Here is an 18,502-nt window from a genome sequence, read left to right as displayed (position 1 = left end):
GATGTGCAAATGTTTTTACAAGATTGCATGACTTGTGAACCAAATAAGACAAAATTAACACAGCTATTAGGGTTACTATATCCATACCTATTCCAAACCAAAAATGGGAAAGCATATCCATGGATTTCATAATAGGAATTGCTCGAGTACAAGGGAAGGATAGTATCTTTATGGTAGTAGATAGACACAAAGTATGCTCATTTCTTTATCCTCTTCATAGAATACAAGGTTCACTAGATGGCAGAAATATTCTTTGGAGATGTTTTTCGACTCCATAGACTTCCTCAAAACGTTGTAAGTGATAGAGACAATAAATTCCTTAACAACTTTTGGCAAAAACTCTTCGCCCTAGCAGGAACATCTTTAAGTCCTAGCACAAGCTAACATCCACAAACTGATGGGCAAACATAAATGGTGAATGAGTTGTTAGAAGGGTACCTAAGGAACTATGTTACAGGACAACAAAAAGCATGGATTAAATGGCTACACTTGGGAAAATATTGCGACAACACTACTCATCATATGTCAATAGGGATGAGCCCATTTAAAGCACTTTATGGATATGAGGCTATGTTGTTCAGGAATCTAATCAACCAAGAAAGAAAAATATCATACCTAAGGAACTATGTTACATGACAACAAAAAGCATGGATTAAATGGCTACACTTGTGAGAATATTGCCACAACACTACCCATCATATGTCAATAGGGATGAGCCCATTTAAAGCACTTTATGGATACAAGGCTATGTCCTTCAGGAACCTAATCACCCAAGAAAGAAAAATATCATGTGCACAAGATTTCATAAAACAAAGTATGGACATTATCAAAACCCTAAAAGAGAACCTACACCAATCCCAAAATCAACTAAAGATTTATGCAGATAGAAAACACATAAAATGATCCTTTACAGTTGGAGATTTAGTATTTATACGGCTACAACCATATAAGCAATCATTGATTAAGAGACATGGTGTAGAGAAGCTCAAGCCTTAGTTCTACAAACCACATAAAGTATTGAGGAAGATTGGGGACGTAATAAACAATAAACAATAGTTAATAACAATAAACAAATAAACAATATTTAATATCAATAAACATATTAATGAGTAATATCAAATAACAAGTAAAACAATGTTTGACATTAATAAATATATTAATTCTTGACTAAGTCCAGTGTTGAACATGGCTAAAATAAACCACATTAACATACCAAAGGATGTACCATAGGGTCACTACATTAAGCATGGTAAAAAATGCATATAATTATAACCACCCGATAGAAGTGATAAGGACATGAAAATAAGGAAGCAAAAGACAATCCTTAGAGAAAGGAAAGAAGTATTAATAAAAGAAATATATAAAAAGGGAAGATAGCACAATAAGGAGCTGATAAGACTTAAAGGTGGGACTCAAGGGAAGATTAAATAAGGGAGGCATCCATACCTCCAAACAAATTTGTGTAGTATAGTCACCGACTGTGAAAGATATAAAATGCATAATGTCATATTGAGAAATAATGTTAATAAGGTAGTTTATATATATATATATATATACACACACACACATAAGTGTGTATTCCCTTTTATTTTATGAATCTATACATGTGAAGTTCTCAAAGGCTAATATATTTATTTATTAAAAACAATTAGTGTTTCATAAAAGATTAATAAAGTCCCTTATGAAGGGAAGATCTCAAACCATTAATGTTATAATCAGATATGGGAGAAATTTCCATTTTGTTGTCATGATAAGAATGGGACACCAATTCTTAGTGTTAGTATCAGAGATGGGCAAACCTCCCATTTGGCTGACACAATGGAATAGAATTCCAGCTCTTAGTGCTAGTATTAGAGATGGGTGTAATTAGTCATTTGGCTGACAAGAAAGAGATGGATGTTTAGTGTTGATACCAAAGATGGGCGTAGTTCCCATTCGGCCAACATTGCCTAAAGGATATAATCTCTATAATATTGATATGCGAGAATTATCTCCATCTAACGAATGTGCTTGAGGTTAATATAATGGCAAGAATATTCTGATGAGGTCAACATATGCATATGTGGTAAGGTCTTGCATAGGGAATGTCCCTTCCAAGAGAAACCTTAGGGGGTACACTCCATGGAAGACGGTGAAATAAAGAGTTAGGAAACCCGATTTGGAGATGTCCTTAAGGTTTGGGATTAGAATTGGGTTGGAGCATTATGTTAACTTTTAGGATCATTGCACATGTAATAGCATTACCTGTATGCGGTATATCTTTTCCACTTTGCAACAATCTCTTATTTTTATTGATAATAAATCAAGAGGAGACACGTCCCTTCATGGGACATGCCTATTCATTAAAATGGTAACAACCGAATATTATATATATATATATATATATTATTATCTAATTAAACATAATTATCGTAATATAATGTATTTTTTAATTAAACTACACACACACACACACACACACACACACACATATATATCACATATATGTAACTTCAGTTTTAGTCTCAAAGTTTATCCAATTGAAGCTAACAAACATTAACACTCCCTCTTAGCTAGGGAGGAAAAACACAAGACATATATTAAGATTATATTTGATCAGAAGATATCCAACATTTAGGTATCACATTTGATATCACAAGTATTGGCCTCCCAGAATATCAACAATATTCACCAAGCACTCAAAAGATTTTGATATCACATCTGATATCAAGAGTATTGGCCTCCCAGAATATCAACATCCGATATTTACCAATTACTCAAAATAAGGTATGATATCACATATGATATCAAGAGTATTGGCCTCCCAGAATATTGACATTTGATATTCACCAATTACTCAAAATAAGGTTTGATATCGCATATAATATCAAGAGTATTAGCCTCCCAGAATATCAATGATATTCACAAAATTCTTAGAGTAATGGTCTCCTAGAATGTTGAGATGCAAGACATTCACCACTTACTCAATCTGTTAGATCTCATAATACCAATTATTGTAAGATCGTCACCTTACAACAACTTCTCCAAATACAAGTGATGATCATTTGGAAATCATCACTTCCTCATGATGTATGTAGGGGTAGGCCCATCAAAATCACGCAGTCATAAGGTATATTCATGAAACATAGTCCTCTTGATTGCTATAGCTTATTGATCACAGGAGAATCCATCACAATGTGGTTTACTCCCTCTGAATCAATATGATCAAGATCAATGAAGCTTGACTGAATCATATCCTCTATCTTGCTCCCTCTCTTTCAAGGTTGCCTCAAGTGAAGAGTCAAGTCTTCCGCTTAATGTTAATCTCCCTCTTTCTACAAGAACATTCTCCCTCTTCCTGCAAGAACATTCTTAGAGGAAAGGATCAAGGCAAATAACCTCTAGGAATCTAAATCTCTATCTAAATCTAGATCATCATCAATCTCTTCCTCTGAATCACTGGCAGGGGTAGGCAGAGGGTCCTCATCCAATGGAACACCAAGCAGCCCTGGGGGTGTGTTATCCTCATCAATCTGCAATGCATCCTCAGGATTAACATCCCAATGTAGTGTTGGAGTCTGTCGATACTCAAGACTCTGTTGCTCCTGTAGTCGCAATACACTATGAACAACCACAAGCTTCTCCGATTGTCTAGAGGTAAGATTGTTCCTCTTGACCGATTGAATGAAGCTATATGTAGACCAATTCCTCTCTACAACAGAGGAACTCGCAACCTGTGAGAGAAGACGAATGGCAAGGCCTTTCAGCTCAGGTGCGTCTCTACCATGCCATGTCCACCATCCAATCGGGTCCTTTTGAGCTAATATAGCTCTATCATTCCTTGCCTCTGGTCTACCAAATGTTGGACCACGAAGACTAGCAAAGTTAAGCCATTGCCCTCGAATTTTTGCAGTGTCCTCTGCACTATACATTTTTGAAAGGGCCTTGAAGAAGCCCTCCTTCACCTATATTGAACAAACAAAAATTAACAAGTGAGAACTTAGAGTTTATAAACTTTACAAATAAAATAAAATTTTTAAAAACGTATTATAAAATCAGAATTCTTTAACATAAATTAAACTCACCTCCTCATCATTAGATGGAGGCACTCTCCCAGGTCTTGGTGCATACTATTTTGGATTGACTGCATAGGCTGCCATATGAAGTGGGGTGTTCATAGTGTTCCACCTTTTCGTTAGAATGGGCTGAAGATGCTCCTCATAGAACTCCAAAGTAGGTTCCTTATCTTTAACAACTTGCTTGATCTACCCAAGCATGCTATCAAAGGTCTCATAAATCTCTCCAAGGCTAGGAGAGTCAGTATCGACATATCTAATGACCTGCACAATAGGGTCAATGAAGGAGCAAATGTATTTGCAAATGAAAGAAATTGCAAGTGAGAAACATCATATGTTACAAAACTCAGTAATTGCTTAAATCAGAAATGTTTTTATTAAATCAGCAATAACAATTATGATGTCAATTATTTTAAGTTTCTTACCTCATTGTGGTCCACCAATTCTCATCCAAGATTCTTCGTTTGACAAGTCTTCCATCTGGGGTGCTTGATTCATGCCATTTATTCCACTCTGCATTGACCACCATGGATTGTAAGGCCTCTTGGACCTCAAGCATCCTCTCCAACAAAATAAAGTAGCTAGCATATCGAGTCTCCATAGGCTTGAGGAATTCTTTTTTGGAAAATGTTCTAAATAATGAAAGAGATGTGTGATGATTGCAAATAAACATTTGCATGTCTCTAGCCTTAGACACCATAGTCTTTATCTAATAAATTTTCCCAAAGTCCTTCAAGGTGTTATTCAATGCATGTACACAACGTGGGGTCCAAAAAATGTGTCTATTAGTGCTCTTTACTATCAATTCTGCTGATTTACACACCCGAGCTAAATTAGTGACTATTTGCACAACATTTGAAGTCCTTACCTCTTCTATAGCATCCTTCAAAATCTTAAATTGGAAGGATGCATCCTTCTTTTTTCCTGAACAATCAACAGCTCTAAGAAAATAGGCGCCTGTTGTACTAGTGACAATAAGATTGATGAGTGGCCGATGTTTGATATCGGTCCAACTATCCATGATGATAGAACATCCATCACTCATCCATGTTTGTTTCATATCCTCCATCAAAATGTTTACTTTTGAGTACTTTTTGTCAAGGATAGTGGTGTGTAATTTAGTCTCTCCTGGTGGTACAAATGAGGGACCAACAACATAAATATCTTTGCACATTTGTTTATAGAATGAAGAACGAGAAACATGGTATGGTATGCCATGAGCAACAAGAAATTTGCCAATGGACTCTTTAGCTCTCTCTTTTGCTTGTATGTTAAATAAATCAGCCACATTGGTATCTCTCTTAGTCTTAACCTTTCCCTTCCCTTTACTAGCAATGCTAGTGGGAGTCAATGAGGGTGTGGGTGTGCTACTTGTAAGAACCCCATATTTCAATAACTCCCCCTTCACATACAACCTATTGGCCTCGAGTTTTTCTTCATCCGTAATTTTTTTGCAACCTTTCACCCCTTGCCTACCTATCCATAAAAGATGACAATGCACTCTTGTGTAGCTCTCAAAATAATGCTTCTTACATATATGACACTCCCATTCCCTACTACCCCCTGAATTTTTCTTCTTATTCTTGTCTACTTTTGTGGCAAATTGTAGAAGAGGTTTTTTTAGGGTTGAATGGGCCTTTAATATTGTTTTAGGGCTTTGGAAGGCATTCAAATGGATTAGGCATTGCATCTTCTATAGAGATATCTACATTAGGCTCATCAATGGCTGCCCTAGGTCTTTTTCTTGGTCTTTGTAAATGTGACACTTGAGTTTCTTGCATGGCAACATCCATGCTATCACTGCTTCCCTCACTCTCACAGCTGCTCATGTTTTTGCCTTTGGATTTTACAATGTTTTATACTGCTGCAAGTTATGGAAAAAAAAAATATTTCAATGTTCCATTGAACATGCCTTCTCTATGTCATTGAAAAAATTGAAAAATGACAACAAACAATAATAAAGTTTGAATCAAACAAAAATAAAATAAAAAAATACCTGGAATGAAGTAGAAATGAAGGCAAAACCTCCTCTTGGATCTCCAAAGCACACTCCTCTTTTGTTGCTGTTTCCTCTTCCTCTTCCCAACTTGCAAACAATTCCAAATGAACAATGAATTCCAAATTTAACTATTTAACAAGACATATTAGGGTTCCCCTAGTTTAGAAACTCTTAACATCCATGTGGGCCCTAGGCGGAATAGAATTTTTTTTTAAAAAACATTTTTTTTGTGACTTTTAACTCAGCTGTAACTGGCTAGGAAATCGGGGACGACGTTGGCTATAGAGTATGGTCGAGGGATGTGAATAGAGTCCTCGATACGAGATTCTATACCCCCATTTCGGTGCAATTTTTTTTGGAGTTTCAAGGATGGTCCCCTTTTCACCCCACTCGGGACGTCACAGGGTACAGCCATAATCGATACTTGCATTCCCGTTTTGTACCTGGTATAGGTAAGAGGGTAAAAACCCAGGTGACGCGTCCCTGTGGAGCATAGCTTTCCAATTAATAGGTGCTCTTATATAGGCCTTTTCATCATTACTAGAAGTGGGGTTAAATCTTTAATGTAATAAGATTTTTTCCGCCCTATGTGCCTTGTCCATAAAATATTGCGAAATTTTTCCATGACAAACTTCTTTATTTCTTTAATGTTATCCAGGCAAGTATAGATGTTGATATCCCATTTTTGCATCCATTTGTCATTTTGCTTCATCCATGTGCTTTTCTGCCTGACAAGTTTTTTCTCTACGACTAGCTTGCGCTAGTGATGTGTTTCTAGACCTTGGGTTTTCTTTAAATAGCTTAGCATCTAGACCAATGCGACGGCTTCTAACGGAAAAGAACCCATCTTCGCCAATAAAATCTCATACAACATCATGGTCTTAACTTTAAGATTGCATGTGATGAAGTGTTTTTTAATTCTTTCTACCTGTCGCCATTTCTGTTCGGACATACTACCGCCCCACACTTCACATCCGTATAGAATAACCGGAGTGACCAGAAAGCCAAAAAGAGTTTTCATGGTCGTCCAATCCCATAATTCCGCGTTCCTGTACTTGTTTTGTAAAGAATATAACACGTTCCAGTCCCCTTGGATCCTTTTTGATCTGCATGTATCCCAATTGAGTTTGTTATGAAAATCTATGCGCAAGTATTTATACTCCACAATCTCAAGAGGGTTACCCTCAAATAGGAACTTGTCCTGTATACCCCTATTCTTCTTTAGCGAGAAGATCATAACTTTGGTTTTGCTAGTGTTCACTTGCATTCCCACTTCACTTGCATTCCCACTTCTTGGCAAAAACTTTCTAGTGCTTTCAAGTGTTCTTTCAAACCTTTAGCCGTTCTAGCAAGTATTATGAGATGGTTTGCATATAAGAGCACTCTTATCACAAAGTGGGCCAACTGTACCCCCTCACCATTGGTCTTGTTTATCCATTCTTCTAACTTATCAATATAGAGCCCGAATAATGTTGTAGATAGTGGACACCCTTGCTTAACCCCGATTTTGCTGCCAAAATCCTTTGATAGCCCTTCCATCGTTTTGATTTTTGCTATGACTAGCTCATACAATCTGTGAATAGCAAACCTAAGTTCTTTAGGAACTTCCAACTCTTCCATTCTATCCCAAAGTTTGTTACGTGGCACTGTGTCAAATGCTTTTTTAAAGTCCACAAAACAACAGAATGCCTTGGTCCCCTGAGTGTCCCAAACTTTCTCTATCAAATATCTGAGAGTGATGCCGTGATCTATAGTAGAGTGTTTTGGTCTAAAGCCTGCTTGCCCTTTTGCTCTTTTGCCTTCTATTTCAGCCCATTTACCTATTTTTTGTTCTACCATGCTGCCAAATAACTTTCCAAAGAGTGGATTGATCATGATGGTTCGGTAATTAGAAGGGTTGTTTATATCTCCGCTTTTGTGGAGTGGGATCACCACACTTGTCCAATTTATAGGGAAGCCTTCTCTATTGACATTGTTGAAAATCTTAGTGATGTGTGGTGCCATGGTTTCAGCACCCCATTTTAAGTATTTAGGTTGTAGCCGATCTATATCTTGCGCTTTACCAACAACTAACCTCCATATGCCTTGAATAATATCCTTCTGGCTGAATAACTCACCTGTAGTCTCGGTTACCATGGTTTTATGTTCTCCTAAATCACACTTGGAGAGGGTCTTGGCATATTCCAGCCATTTGGTTCTTGTGATGTTGTTCTCTATCTGTGATTTTCTTTGTTGAAGCTCTTTCTAAAACTTTCTAGGGCTGCTTTTACCAAGATTAGTCAACTCGGTTCTTCTCATGTTCACATACTCCTCTTTATTCTTTTTAATCAGCTGATCATATTCCTTTCTACTTTCTCTGTTCATGTTCTTTTTCTAATTCCTTTTAGCCATTTTGCACTCTTCATCAAACCACAGATTGGCAGGAAAAGTGTTCTTGGCTTCTCTTGTGGCCTTGGATCTTTTACACTCCTCCAGGGCTTTAATGATAGTAAGAACAAGATAATTGTTGTCCATGGAATGTTGTTCATCAGACTTGAGATGCTTTCCTTGAACCCTAGACAGCCGCAAAAGAGAGTCTCGAAAAATATTATGGTTTTCTTGTGTCATTAAAACTTTGCCGGTCGGAATCATCTTCCTTTTCTATAAAGGTTTTGAGACAATATGTTGATCTTTAAAGTGGGTGGCTACCCTTATCAAGATTGGGTTATGGTTAGATTTTAGTTCTGTGGGGCAATCCTCTATCTCAAAGTTAATTATCTTTGCGACATAGCCTTGTGAGCATATGACATAATCTACAACACTTTGCCTATTGTGCCTTTTGCATGTGATTCCACCCGATTTAGGCCACTTTTCCATACCATTGTATATGACTATGTTATATAGGCAGCATAAGCCTAGTAATTCAGCCCCAAAGTGATTAACCTTTCCTGCGCTATCTTGCGATGATCTTTGCCATTTTTGTGCCCCTTCTTCTAGCCAAACTAGGTCTCTGCTTTCTTTGTAACTCTCCTTAAAATTGAGAGTTTGGTTGTTTGTTGTTCTAGCATTGAAATCACCTATTATTATTATTTCCCCTAGAGAGCTAAAGGCTGCTATGTCTTTTTTGAGTGCAGCGAACGGGTCTTCTCGATCCAATCTATGTTTTTTATACATTTTTGAGCCTTTTGGGGCGAAGTAGCAAACAACCACCATTGTAGAAATTTGATGCTCTGTTATTTTTATCGATATATACTGCTTGTTTACATCTTCTTTCTCCAAGTTTATAAATCTGCTCCAAGTTTCTTTAATTAGAATGGTGATGCCTCCATGCCCCTTACCATTTTCTATCTTCTCGTTCCACAGTGATATCTTCTTATACCCCTCAAAATCTAGAACTCTACATCCATCTTGTTCATGGGTCTTGGTAAGCATAATGATGCCATTATCTTTAGCTATCGGCCCTAACCTAGGTCCTCTTCTCCAAGGATAACCTCTACAATTCTAGCTAACTATAGTTATATGTTCTTGGGTAGGCCCAAGTTCCTATTTATTGTGTGTGATTTTGTTGCTGATTTGGGCTCTGCCATTTTGTAGCCATGCCCATTTGACGTTTTCTCTTGCTGTTTTCACTTTTTCACATTCCTTCTTTCTTCCTGTTGAGTTAAGGTGAGGTCATCATCAAGATATATGTGTGCGCCTCTGAGAAATTTCCTATTAGTTAAGATGTTTTTGTCCCCTGTATTCCTCATTGTCACTCTAACATGCCTGTCCTTGCCTCCTCTTATCCATTTTTCGATTCTCTCTACTTGTATGGTTGTTCCATGCCAGTCTAATTGGTCTTTAAAGAAGTCTTTAACTAGATCTGTTGTGTTTTCCTGTTCTCCATAGTCTCGTAGCCCTTTGATGACGATATTTTCTGCTTTCTCACTTCTTCTTTTCTCTCTAATCTACCTCCGAACTTGTTTTTCTATGTTGTCAATAGAAGTGTTTGCTGGCCCCTTTACTATGTTAGCCCATGATCTAACTTCTTCGATTTGCTCTTTGATTTGGTTCTCTTTTATTTCCATATTGGCCATGGCATCTTGTATATTTTTCATTTGCAGGTTTTTGTCTCCTTCCTTAGCCCCTCCTCCTGCGATACTAGCTGCTGTCCTCATTTCCCCTACTTCTTTCCTTAACAATATTAATTCATACTCTCCTTTTTCCATATTAAATTGTAATTTTTGAATTTGTTCTCTAAGTGACTTGACCTCCATTGCTAGTTTCCAATTATTTTTGGTGACTCTTTTCATTGTGATACTTTCTATTTGGCTTCTCTCTTCGAGTGCCCACACCCTCTCTTTCATAGCTACCAAGTCATTTAGAAAGATGTCCCGGTACCACGTCATGGGTGTCCTTGTGGGGCTGTAATTATTTGACAGCCCATCCTCCACTATGTCCATTGCATGAGAATTATCTGTCTTCCCTTTACCTTTCATATCATTAACCCGCTTAACTATTTCAGAGATTTTAGTTGGCCTCAAACTTTGTTCCCCCGTCTTTGTATTGTTTGGGACCTGTGGTATTGGTTTCAGAAGTATAGCTACGAGCTTCCCTCTTTTTGCGTATTTAATCTTTCGTATCTTTCTCCATCTGATTATTCTTTTATACTATTTGGCATTCATGTAAATGTAGTTTCCTCTTGTAGGTGGTTCGCTGACTTGTGGAAAGCTCAAAATGTTTGTTGGTAGATTGCCATTTGTTTCTCCAAGACTGAATGGACTAATGTGTCCGATTGGTGGTCCTGGAAGAATGAGGAAGCTCTCTTGATTCCACTTGATGTTGTTGTTTTGTATTAAACTATCCCCGTGTGTCAGAACCGTGCCTTTGTTACCAGAGATGTCGTTGTGTTCAGTAGCCTCCCCCAAACTTGCTTGTTCTTCTGCTATTACGGGTGCATTGACCATCTGATTCCATGCCACATTGTTACTGTCAGATCTTGTTTTCTGCCCGGTGATCCCATCTAGTTTTGACTGTGCCTCCCTTATCTTTGATTGATTGATCGATGAGACTTGTGCAAGTATCTTCTCATTAGTCTGAAATCCTACAGGTGCTTCTATGATTCCCCCATTTATTCCTTCCGTGAGAACCATGTCGTTATCATTGGTGTCTGATTATAGATGCTTTATGCTTTTTTACGTTTTGTTTAGCTAGTGACACACATTTAGTGTAGAATTTTTGCGCATGCTCGTGTATGATATGGAATCGACAAAGCAATTTTGGGGAAAGCAATGTGTAAGAAAGTGATTGTTGAGTGGGGCACTTGGACTTACTGATTGATATCTTGATGTCAATAAAATAATAGGGTTTTGTTACCCGTGATGCTCTGATGCTTTTGGTCAGCTTGCTTTTTCCTGATGCACTGTTGTTGCTGTGGGTTCAATCTGGTTTCCTGTTGCTTTCTAGCTTCCTGCTTCCTGCTTGTGGCTTCCTGCGTTGCGGCTTCCTTTCATTTTTGCCTTGACGCCTCTCATTTCTTTTTCGTTTTATGAATTCACGGGTCGAATCTAATGTATTTGAAGTTTCCCACATAATCTGCACTCACATGAATGGGTCGACCATATTTTCTAGGGCTCCGCTCTGTTCGATCTCTTGATTTAATCTATTGCCATCTTTGGTTCCTTTGCCTGATTAGAGAATGTAGAAACCAGCACTTCAGTAGTTTGGTTCTTTCACCTGATTAGAGAATGCAAAAACCAACGCTTCACTAGTTTGGCTCAATAAAATTGTTGTCAAGGCTATCAAGCCTAGCACTAAAGCGGAGCAACCAACCATTCTACACCAAAGATTTTCCATGCCAACAAGAAACTATTTATCCCACGTATCTTGCCAAACACCAGCCGAGAGAGTCAAGTCAGTGCGTGCTTTCTAAGATCTGTTGAGAGTTTCGCTTGTAATCTCCTCTCCATCCTCCCTCATTATTATTATTGTTCTCTCGATTTTCAGCTTCTAGTTGTATCATGTGGGGAGTCGATAACACAAAGACATCACTTTCATGACCCACCTCCTCTTCTTTTAACCTCTTGTTCATTCCAACTGCAAGTGAAGGAGGATAGTTTGAAGTTGAATGAGGATTGGAAACCTCATAATATTCATCTGTTTTGGTAATAATGTTTTGATACCTGTGATTTCCTCTCTTTTGGCCTTTGCGATCCTTGTATATTTCCCATTGCAAACAAAAGTTTCCAATTCAGAAATGTTTGATCATGATGATGAATATAGGCTTCATAATCATCCATTTCACACTCATCCATTATTTGAGCTCTTTTATTGCCTTTGAATTCCATCCCAAAATCTTCATTTTGACAAAATAATAGGGCGTACACCATGTGATTTTTACGCTGGATTCATTATCTTAGAAAGATGAGTTGATATGGGCAATCGATGGTAGGAAATGCTTTACAACTCATTCATGATTGTGCCTGTGCTTGTGCTCTAATACCATGTTAACTTTTAGAATTGTTGCACATGTAATAGAATTACCTGTATGCGGTATATATTTTCCACTTTGCACCAATCTCTTATTTATATTGATAATAAATCAAGAGAAGACATGTCCCTTCATGGGATATGCCTATTCATTAAAATGGTAACAACAGAATTTTATATATATATATATATATATATATATATATATATAAAATTTATTATTTAATTAAACCACACACACACACACACACACACACACACACACACACACACATCACATATATGTAACTTCAGTTTTAGTCTCAAAGTTTATCCAACTGAAGCTAACAAACATTAACACATTATAATCAGACTTGTTATTATTTGATACTAACATTTCTCTTGCAGGTTTTGCTCCTCTTGAGCTAACACTGGTAGCGGGGACATTACAAGCTCTGATTCAGATTTTGTTTATATCTATGTATGTATATATATGCGTGTGTGTGTGTGTGTGCATATATATGTAATCTTTGGAAATCGATTACCATCCAAGTACCTGATCAAAACATCATAAGTTCCAAGTATAATGTCAATCTGCAATTGGAGATTATTACTTGCAGATTATTATCATTTAATTTTCTATTCATAATCCCGATCGAGCATTGATTATTGGTGATTATATTGAGATCAGTTATTTGTTTGTGCAGAGATTACAATCAGACCAAACTTGATTACATTGTCTATACTGATCATGTTTGTTAAAGACATAATTAATACATAAACCCAATTAGTGATCTGTTGTCTAAACTGTAATGAAGCGGCACATTCGAATGAGTATGCCATGAACGGACATGCCTCCACTTTGTGGAGACATGTCCACTCATGGGACATATCTCTTCCATAGATATATATTGCAGATCCAATCTTCAAAGAGGAACATACTGAAATCAATTAGTGTTTGCCTCTTGGAGATCGAGCATCAAAGATCTGTTTCAAACTTGTGAAATACTAGTAGATCAGTATTTCACAATATTGGATAAAAATACGACTATCCATATTGTGATTACAGTCTGCAAATAAGATACAGGAATTAGTAGGAATTATATTCTGAAAATTAAAAGACATATATAGTACAAATCTGTAAGAAATCTAATCAACTTTAACAGGCTTGATGCTATTTATGCCATATGGTAATGCCAAATGCAGTATAATGTGGATTACCTATACAATTGGTAGTTTTGATTCTATTTATGGTAATGCCAAATGCAGTGCTATTTTGCAAAATTCAGTGATTGTTATGCCTCGTAACATTTATTGGGATGTTATATGCATGTTGCTCTCATGGCATGTATTTGTTTTGGTTGAATGATTTTATTAAATTAGAGAATTCACGGCTCTTATTTCTATTTTGATGTGATTCTATAGATTTCCTTTACTAATATGAGCAACTTCTAATGCTTACTAGAATCATCATAAGTTAGAAAAAGTTTCATCTTTAAAGCACTGCCGTAGGCTTTTTAGCACGATTCTTGTTATGAAGATTCACATCTTATGCCTGATGCATCAAATTGCAGGTATAAAAAACTTGTGCTAGAGAATGGGCGAACAATAATGGTATATGACGATAACCCTTTACAAATTAATTTCTCTGTTTTGCTCTTCTTAGTATTGCATTTTTACTTATCTATACATTTCCAGAAATAATATTCCATTGTAGTTTGCATATGTGTTATACTGTGCAATTAGGAACCAGTTAAATAGTTATTGTTTATCATTAGATTATTTATGTTAAATCAATTAATACCATGGTAATGCAATAAAAAGTAAACTAGAGTAGTACAATACAGTGGATAGCATATGCATAACATATTGATTGAAGCAATTTACACATGCATGGGAAGCATAAGATGGATCTGCTTATTGATACATATTGCATGCAATCTAAGTTACTGGTTTTTGTTCAGTTGGCGGTTTGGGTTCAATGTTCAGGTCAATTTTTTTTGGGCCGGGGGGGGGGGGGGGGGTGGGGTGGGTGAGGTGGGTTAGGTTTGTCAATCAATAACATATATGCTGTTATGCTCATTATTTCATTGTCCAATTAATTAGTGAGCATGTGTATTTTCTTTTTGATATACTCAACCCCTCAGCAGGGGGTACAGCGGTATACCAAATAACCCCCCTTTGACTTTAATGCTAGTGGGTACCCATAATCAGCCTCTTCATCAGCTACACTTCCAGTTTCTTCTAAAAACATCCAAACTCACTGGCTGGATGCATATAAAGGTGAAATTAACCTTGGGTTTACCAATGTTTGTTTGGATCAAACTTGCAGACTGCAACCAGGACCCTGGCAAAATACACAGGGGCTCAGACCAGGACCCTAAACCTGGTCCCAGATTTGCTGTTGCCATGGGATGAACTGGTACAAAAGAATATTATTGTTGGCTAAATATTATGTAAGCCACTCTAACCACAACTTACAAATGGGAAGTTTAGGCAACGATGCAGCGAGATAAATCTCTCCTCTTAGCCATAGGGGAGGTTCCCTTCTTACCGTAGGTGGCTACAACAGAGACCTAACTGGAATTAACAAATGGGCGGTTCACGGGATCAATTCCTCTTCTTTTAGGAATGATCTTATACTAACAACACCTATTTGCAATTTAACAAAAGGAATCTATTGCTACGGTAATACTGGTGGCTTAAGAGTTGTTGTAAGAACAACCTTAAGACAACAGTTATAACTTAACTTGTGTGATTGATAGCAAGAACCCAAAGTCTCCTACAAGCAATCTTCTTGAAACAAAAGGACGAACAACTAACAAAGCTCAAAGTCTTTGCTCAATTGTTCAGATATGAAATAATATACGAAGAAGTAAAACTCAGAGTCTTTAAATCTTAGTGCTTGCAGCCACTATCAAACTATATCAATCTTGTTTATGAAAACTCAAAGTCTTTCGAGAACAACACCAAAAATCTCAAATGCTTCATAAAGAAAGAAGTAACAAAGATGAATTAATCAATGCAATGTAAGAGACAAAGTTGATTCCAAGTATCACAACACAAAGTTTGGGAAAAGCTTGCTTCTTTATTCACTTTAAAGATTTGCAACAAGAAATACAAAGCCTTCAAGTCACAAGCCCAACCTTTTTTTATAAAACAAAAGATGATTATTTACAATGAGCTCTCTCTTTTATATAGGAAAAACGAAGAGAGAAAGGTGGAGGAAAAAGTGGAACAACTTCAACCACCTTGACTTATCTCTAACTCACTACTTTGACTTTATTCAAAGTTGCATGCCTAATGCGGTTGCAACTTAACTACATGAGCTGGTTGTACGGTGCATGTTGTCTTGTACTTATGTAGCATTTCTACTGCTATTGTACTATAAATCATATGAAAAATTGAAATGTTCACATAGTCTCGACAATCTTGTGCAAATTTCTGCAGTAAGTTACACACAACTTCAGCATCAGGCTCACCGGTGTACTCAACACTCATTATAATCTTTCGAATATGTACTGGCTGCCTTCAAAATCTCCTTGATAGAATTTTCCTTCTTATCTATAGTTCATCTCGTGAACATTTTCAGCTCGCAAATGTATTCATCACACTGAGATTGAAATCATCCACATCAAGCATTGCTTCAATGAACCCTGTAATAATTATCCTCTTCTTTCATGAGTTCTCCATTCTCAATGATAACTGCACATGATAGCTTCTTGTAGCATTCACTGATCATGTCTTCTTGCTCGCTAATCTTCATTACAGCTGCCTTCGCGCCTTTCATGAGCTTTTGCAGGACTTGTTCGTTATTAATCATCAGATGCTTGTAATCATCATACATCTCAACAGATGAGATGACTTCATAATCACATAAACTGTCCAAATCAAACTCCATCATACTCTTCCAAGCACCAATGTCTCCATCCAACAACTGTAATTGTCATTTAAGTGACCCTTGAAAATCACTTAATTGAGCAACAACTTCCTTTCCTTTCCTCGGTATCATGTAGATGTCTTGAATGAGCTGAAAACCTTGTGATTCAATACTGGAAGCCCAATCATCTACAATTTGTGCCTTTCTTTTGATATTTTTAATACAAGTATCTGGAACAGGTTTAGTACCCGAGGAAGTCTTCTTCATTTCTTCAATGATTCCTATAAGACGTGCATTCTCCTCCTTGAGTTTGCTCTTCTTATCCTATAGCTCTTTATTCTTCCAAGCTAAGAAGTTGATTGCCTCATGTGCATCCTGTTGATAACTCAGCCTAGTTTGTTTACCAAGTTCAACTCTTGTAATTCTATAATCAGCAGGTTGCATGTCTTCAGTAGATTTCTCCACAAGTGGTTCAACTACTTCAACATACTTAATGTGATTTTTATCAATCACGATCCGAGAAACTATCTTGGTTTGTTAATTTTTTGAAACCCTTGGCCTGGTCACTTGCTTGTCAGACTTCTCAAGTGGGATTTCTTCTTTCTTTCTCTTTTGTGTGATAGTGCTCAACCATGGAGGAAGGCTGAAAGAAGATGCTTTGGCTGAAGTAGTCACCACAATTAACTCTGGATTGCCTTGCATGACAGTAGTGACTATAGCAGGTGCCTCAATTTAAATAGCTATAGGAGTAGGACTGCTATGTGTAACTTCAGTCATGAATTGCTCAAACTGAGCTGAAGTCACATCAAGCAACGTTGTAGACCAAATAGTGGTAGAAGGAATTGACAAGGAATATGTATCAAAGACACTCTCGTAGTCATATTGATCTTTTCATGTTTCCAATGCAGGTGCAGCTGAGGACATAGGCAATGATGGAGTTATGGTCACAAGATCCTCAAGAGATAGATGTTCAGTGGGGAATACATCTATAGCCATGCTCAGGGATGAATCATGAGATTCATCTGATACTGGTTCTGAATTTGGAAGGGAAGTTGCGACAAGAACCTCAAGAGGACAAGGAACCAATGGTGAGGGCTCCTTCGATTTCCTATTGTCATCATCACTTGAGTCAATCTGAATTGATGAGTTTCAATCCCTTTTACCTCAAGTACTCTTGAGTCTTTCCCTCCATTGATAGGTAGCTTAGGAAAACTTTGAACAGGAGGTTCAAATGTTGATGATGTTGTTCCATCTTTACCTTTTCCTTTTATCTCGGATCTCAACCCAATTGGACTAGTAGGATCAAAGTTTCTCTCGGGCTTTATCTTGATGCATTTGAGACCCCATCTTTTCATCCAAGTGTTGGTATTAGTAAGAATGGACTGAAATCGATCCCAATTCGAGGTGCTTTCCTTGCACGACCATGTAGGACAAAGAATGGGTAACTACTCCATATTATGCTGAACAAATTCAAGATCTAGGATTTGATCATCATCCTCAAATCCACGAGGAATTGGTTCCAAGTTGAAATCCACAATCTTCTTTATAGTGAACCGAGTGTAGTCCATTTGCCGTATATCCACCTTAGTACGTACATCAATCCAGAGATTTTCTAGACGATGTATGTGTAGGAATTGCTTCCTCATCATGTCATGTAGTCCTCTCCACTCAAAACAACTCCTGGCTGCGAGTCTTTTCAACATGATCTTTTGAAGTTCAAACTCCATGTTCTTTGCTTTAGGCACAATATCCAACGAGTACCCACCAATCTTCAATGGGTTATGTGATGAGATTCCCACTCCTAACCGGTGCAAACTAGATTGATAAGCCTATACCTCCATGAGTTGTCATGCCAATTCCATGAGTATAATTTTATTTGTAGGGTACCTCAACAAAGTGTATGGCTCTCCCTTGAAACATCCAACTCACAGATATGTGAAGTTGGGAAACTATAGAAACATACAACCATACTCATTTACTTTGTTCCACACTTCATTAGAGACTCGCCTGTTTGGGAGTTCTTTATTGAATAAGCACGTGAAATGCCCGAAGAAGGCATCTTGAACCCTCCAAAAATGTATCCGACTTTGCTTCAAAGGCAGTTGTTCATAGTACTCCCACACATGCACTATAGACCTGTCA

General features: G+C 37.3%; 1 protein-coding gene across 1 annotated transcript in view; it reads left to right on the top strand.

The window, feature by feature from the left end:
• The window catches only part of LOC149564122 (uncharacterized), a 173,583-nt gene that overhangs the window by 104,867 nt on the left and 50,214 nt on the right, over positions 1 to 18,502 (top strand). The window contains exon 9 of the mRNA XM_089827202.1: positions 14,055 to 14,094. Within this exon, the coding sequence (XP_089683328.1) occupies positions 14,055 to 14,094 (40 nt within the window). The remainder of the gene's footprint in view (positions 1 to 14,054; positions 14,095 to 18,502) is intronic.

This window comes from Cupressus sempervirens, chromosome 4 (assembly GCF_028749045.1).
Source record: "Cupressus sempervirens isolate cs-2001-9-10 chromosome 4, ASM2874904v1, whole genome shotgun sequence".
Lineage (NCBI taxonomy): Eukaryota > Viridiplantae > Streptophyta > Pinopsida > Cupressales > Cupressaceae > Cupressus > Cupressus sempervirens.
This window is presented reverse-complemented; position numbering and strand designations above follow the sequence as displayed.